We start from the raw sequence: 6,000 nt of genomic DNA, 5'->3' as shown, positions 1-6,000 counted from the left end.
ATTTTTCTCCGTCAGCAGCAGCTGATCTGAACTACTGAATCACCTCTCTCGCGTCCGGTTACACTTCCTCGCGTTTATGTTCAAAATCTATCAGATCTAACTAGTTTCTAGCTAATGATATGACTGCATGCTTATCAAAGGACACCTAAACAATAAGCGTTGCTTGGCAACCGGCGTGTGGCCACAAAGTATAGCGCAGCATTATGCATATGTTTATATGAGGGGGTCCAAAATCCTATGCTCATAAAAATGCTCATATATCTTTTTCTCTTCCATTCCCACGCCAAGACAGCAAATAAATAAATATTCCAATTTTCGGAAAAGTAAGGAAGTTTGGAGAAGTGTGAGTTTTATAATGAACAGAGTTACACATATTTCCAAAACGTAATAACTGCAGGTCTGCTCCCTGTCCAGCATGACAAAGGTCTCAGTGAAGCACCAAGCACATGTTTCTAACTATCATTGTAAGTACAATTTGGTTAATAAAAAGATCAGTTCAATGCAACTAATGTCGCCTAGCGTATTGCCATCATGTTAAAATTGGTTTCCATGAATTTAGTGATGGATTGGTAAACATTCAAAGATGTAGCATTTAAGTGTTTCTCAGTTACAGAGGTTTGCGTTTTAATAAATCAGACACTGATGGTGCAGCGCTGTACTGTACCTCTTTATATAGGCGTTTTTTCCTTAAACAAAATGTTTTTTGTGCTGATCAGGGGTACTTGGCTGAAACATTTTTCAAAGGTGGTCACATTATTGAAAAAAGTTTGAGAACCGTAGCTAGTAGTGTTTGCAGTACTCGAGACCAACTTTTTAACAGGCCTTGTCCTCTGAATCGACTGCAATTTGGTCTCGGTCATTGCTCGGTCTCGGACCTATAGGTCTCGAGATGTTACCGGTCGAGGACGCGGTTCTATTAATACATCATGGTCGAGACCACAGGCTGTTGCTGGGGAATGTGTAGGATATAAAACGCCCTGTTTACCAAATCAAACCATAACGTGACCTTGATGTGATACTGAATCTTTGCCCCTCATGTGCTACAATGTTTGTAAACCATGGCACTGATCTGTTGTTCTTCTTACTATGTGACTGGTTTTTATAAATGAAAAGGATAACTTTTTGAAATAAAATATGAATTATATCTTACGTATATTGTCTTGATGATGTGGGAACTTTAAGATCAAAAATTGACTATGGTATCTTACACAGGAATCTTAGTGTATCATGTAGGGTTGAATTCACAGTAGTCTGGTTCTGGTCCTTGAGTCGTCTCGACCTCTTAAAGTCTTGGTCTTGTCTTTGGTCTTGCCTACTCTCCGGTCTTGGGCCATGTCCTTGGTCTCGGAAGTGGTGTAGTGGGGATTTTTTTTACTGGGGGGACGCTATTTAATTAAGTCTCCCAAACAATGCACACAAGTTGCGCAACGCGCGCAGTGCACTCACAAAACGGGCAACAGGTCCACAGAAACTACCGGTATGCTTAGTCCTAACTTTAGTTACTGTACGTGAAAAAAAGGCAGACGGCGCTGGCGCTCAACACACACACAGACTCAAAACCATGGACACACTGGCAATATAAATTACATAACAATTTATAGGCCTAAATTGCATAAGCTACAGTATTGCAACTAAGCAGACAGCGCTGCCTGCTTCTTCTCTCTCTCTCATCTCTCTATCTCTATCTCCACTTTCAAAATCTATTTAAAACTCATACAAACAAAAATAATCCCAAAATTTGTCCTGAATTAACTTATCCTAAATAAACGAAACGAAAAATATAGCCTACTTATGCATACAACATTGGAATCTGGGACTGAAATTATTATGATGTAGGACCCTAGCCACATTGCAAATAAGTACGACAGCGCTGCTTTTTTCACACACACACACCTTGCGTTTTGAAGACTGATACACACACACACACACACACACACACACACACACAGTTTCTCTCTCTGTGAGAAACTTCGCTCCACAGGGTTCAATCACAGAGTTTTGATTCTCTCTCCCATGTTTGCCATTGCTGTACTAACAACTGACCTCTAACCTTGTGTTTCCAGCTGAGTGCCACTGAGCTAAGATTATAACCGGGGGATGGGTCACTTTCCCAGAAATATTGAAGCGCTAAAAAACTGCCTCAATGGTCAACTTCATTGAAATGAATTAAAAAGAGATAATATACAATAACAGGGTGTCCGCGGGGTCTTAAAAAGTAATAAAAGTTGATAAATCAATTTAGCGAAAATTAAGGCTATTAAAAAGTATTAAACGGCATTTTCCAAGGTATTAAGAAGGTTCACAGCAACGACAACATGAAACACCCTTTAATTTACTGAAACGACATGTCGGGAAACCCCACAAGGCGGCCCCATGCATAGCGCGCCGTAAAATGCTGCTTATTATTTTAAGTTTCGTTGCCTTGCTCCGCTCTGTGTGTGTGTGGGGGGGGGAGGGGAATAAACGACTACGGTAACGGGTCCCAAGGTGGGTAGACCGGCATACGCTACGCTCTGGAGGTCCAACGGCTCCGTGTGTGCCCTATATGATCATTTTCTGATAACGATAAAAGAGCCCGCCTCCCTCTCCCCACGTCTCCTGCTGCTGCTGGGCTGTCAGAAGAGGGGGAGAAAAAGAGAGGCAGTCACCGTTTATTAAATATTCTTATATTATTATACAGAGAACAGAGTCGTTATCAATTTGTTTTAAAGCTCAATAAATAACAAAGAAGACCTCTGACCGGCACTTTCCTAATTTTGTACGGAAGATTTAAACTTTAACGGACATGTTGACCGGCGGAACATTTTTTTACGGAAACTGCCGCACGGTCCCCTCGTTCCTTGGAAGAGGCGGAGAGGTGGATGTTTTTCCTCTGCTGGTGGACTACCTGAGAGATACAGCAGGAGAACACGCCGTCCACCGCGGAGAATAAAAAGAAGGGCAACCATGCTCCGGGGTCTTCTTCGCTGCTTTTGGTGTATTTCGGGCGGCAGCAGCGCCACTAACAGGCCTGACATATGTACTACATCGTTTCCAGCATTTCCAGCGGTCTAGTGTGAACGGAAACGTTAATGAATCGAATGCGTGTGTGAACGGAAGCCTTTTTTGCGCTTGCGTATGCGTTTTACCGTGTGGGGCCGAGGTCTAAGCCAAACTATATCCGGTCACAGAGATCTGCTATTTTAAAGTAAAGTCAACACATATAGACCCTAAATATAGTCTATATTAAGAACGAGAAAAGTCTTAACATATATATCCTTTTTTGTAAACATATGACAAATGTGTGAGGGTGATGACGTCAGAGCATCGTCTTATGTGCCAGGGCTTAGCCCCGGACAGCCCCAGCCCAATTTAACCCCTGGGTATTTGTGAGGGAGCTCCTATATGGCATTACCCCGCTGAAGCTCACCAAAGTTTAACATATTTCATAGTTCAAAGTTTTGTCAATTGTTTTGTTTATTGGTCAAATACTGGTTTCTAATGTTTTCTGAGGAGTTTTACTGGAATGAAAGAGCACAGAGTCTACAGAAGCAAAAAAGCAGCATACTGCATTAAACCTGACCTTCACAGAGAGGTTGAAGTTCATGTGGAAAGGAGGCTTCAGTAGTCTGTCTGCACTCTGTTTAGTTTTGCTATCTTACAATCAATATAGTAAATGTGAGGTAAAGTGTGTTGCCAATGTGACCGGTTAGAACTCAAAGTTGCGATGAGGTCTTAAAATGTATGGAAAGGGTCTTAAAAAAGGTCTTAAAAGGTATTACATTTGACTTCAGGATTCCTGCATATACCCTGAAACAGCAACATACACATTAATGTAAATAAATAGCCAAATAATCAATCAACGCTCTCTGTCTAATATGTTCGCTAGCTGTTAGTGTTGTTGCATAGCAACCACCTTGCACTATGTTTTGTGCAGAAGGCAACGGAGGGACTATTTTATTTTGAACATCATTATTTACGAATAAAAACTATNAATGTTTTCTTTTTCTGTTTATACACACACACACACACACACACACACACACACACACACACACACACACACACACACAGTTTCTCTCTCTGTGAGAAACTTCGGTTTCTCACAGAGAGAGAAACTGTGTGTGTGTGTGTGTGTGTGTGTGTGTGTGTGTGTGTGTGTGTGTGTGTGTGTGTATAAACAGAAAAAGAAAACATTGAAAAAGGGAAAGAATGAGGAAAAAAGTGATCTTGACAAGGGAAAACATAGCAAGAAGAAAAGACAGCCTACAAACTGGATGACTAAGTCACATCAGTGAACACAATATCAAGCTAGAAAAGATCAGGAGAAACACTGACAGGTTTATTGCAAGGTCCTTTTGCTGCATTAATGATGAGTGTTGTTATTTAAAGTCATCATGACAACTCAAATGGAAAGGCAATTAGTCAACTGCTGTCCTGCACAATAACAGTTTATTTTGGAGGCACACAGTGCAACAGGAAAGTAAACAGCATCAACAAACACTTGTGGAGAGGGACAGTTACAAAGCAAAATAGTTATAGAAAGAATGAATTTAAGCACTCAGTGAGTGACAGAGAGAGTGAGAAAGAGGTAGAGAATGTGTGAACAGATGGTTGTGACAGAGCAGATTTCACCCAGAAACACTAACATACTACATTTCACAGCCTGCATGTGTTAGGGTGCACTATTCATTTGGTTGTCCTCAAATAGCCAAGCAACTCACCCTTTATCTGTGGCCATTTTGGGTTTGTTCATTTTATCTACTTCAACATGTCATGTCGTCTGCAAGAAAAAATAAAATTAAGACATGCTGTACAATTTAAAACATTTGCATAATTAACCTGTGTGCCAGAACAGGTCCCACTTAACTCCTTTCTGTAACCCCAGGCTCTAGTCAGCCTCATCTATGCAAAGACAAGATAATGATCAACCTAAACTTCCCATAGCTGTGAATGTGTCTGTCCATATGTGTTAACCCTGGAACATGCTACAGCTGCAGAGATGGCTATACCATGACAGACTTTACTATCTGATACACAGAAGGTCCTGGCTGATTTAATACGAAACAAAGAGGCTGCCTTACATGCTGCAGATCTCAAATGTCTCGAGACAAAAGACCAGTAGTTGACAAGGTAATTTGAATAGGAGGTCTGAAAAAAGCTATGCTAAGCTTTTAGTTGCATTAAAAATATATATATGTGGGGTTTTTACTGAATGGAAAAAATCAGCATGGTTTAGCAGAGAATTTCATCAACAGTTCAGTGAATTTAATTGTCACAGGTTTCCAAAGAGATTAGAAGATGAGGTCAGACGGTCATACAGAAACGTTTATGGGATGTGATAAGATGAGTCATAAACAATGTTGCTGTTAAATGTTGAGATATTATTCGTCACTAGTGTTAGAAAAATATACAGTTGTTTTACATAGGTCAAACAAACCTATTTAAAAAGGTGCTAAGATGTATACTAATCAATACAATACATATAACTCTATAATCAGGTTTGTTTAAAATGTGCAGAGTCAGACTGCATAAGTCCACCACCCTTTCTTAAAACAGGAACAACCAGTTGACGTCCCGATGATCTTATGGGCTGAGAATCAGCAAGATCAGACCATAAAGAGACTAGGGATAATCAATTTGAAGCTTTCTCCAAAGCAATTGTAAAACTGATTTTTTTTGTTGGGAGGCCAGTTTATATAAGCCAGATGGTAACTCTCGTCACAAAACAAAATCAAATATCTCTTTAGAAAACATGATAAGCTATCGTTATAACACCAGCCCACAGGGACATTTTGGCATAGATGCTCTAATGGTCTCTGATTGGTCACTGTCATTAGGCTACTGTCAGCTAGTAAACAGATGTGCAAGGCTGTTTTACAAGATGCTAAGTTAGATAGGCTATATGAGGCTGCTAGTGTCCGCTGCACCTGCTGCACTAGTCAGTCATTAACGGCCGCCTGTCTGCGACAGCAGGCTAGCTAACGGATGAATATGCTAACAATAAAGCGTGCACACTGG

The 6,000-nt window shown here is 40.6% G+C and overlaps 1 protein-coding gene across 4 annotated transcripts in view; it reads right to left on the bottom strand.

Annotated features, from left to right (window-relative positions):
* agtpbp1 (ATP/GTP binding carboxypeptidase 1) overlaps positions 1 to 6,000 on the bottom strand; it is a 31,726-nt gene that overhangs the window by 25,391 nt on the left and 335 nt on the right. For all 4 annotated transcript variants that reach the window (XM_010789909.1, XM_010789910.1, XM_010789911.1 and 1 more), the window contains exon 2: positions 4,704 to 4,762. In XM_010789909.1, the coding sequence (XP_010788211.1) occupies positions 4,704 to 4,735 (32 nt within the window). In that variant the 5' untranslated portion in view covers positions 4,736 to 4,762. The remainder of the gene's footprint in view (positions 1 to 4,703; positions 4,763 to 6,000) is intronic.

This window comes from Notothenia coriiceps, unplaced genomic scaffold (genome assembly GCF_000735185.1).
Source record: "Notothenia coriiceps isolate Sejong01 unplaced genomic scaffold, NC01 NC01_scaffold00033458, whole genome shotgun sequence".
NCBI classification, from domain to species: domain Eukaryota; kingdom Metazoa; phylum Chordata; class Actinopteri; order Perciformes; family Nototheniidae; genus Notothenia; species Notothenia coriiceps.
Note: the sequence above shows the minus strand (reverse complement) of the source record. Positions and strands in the feature narration are given on the sequence as shown.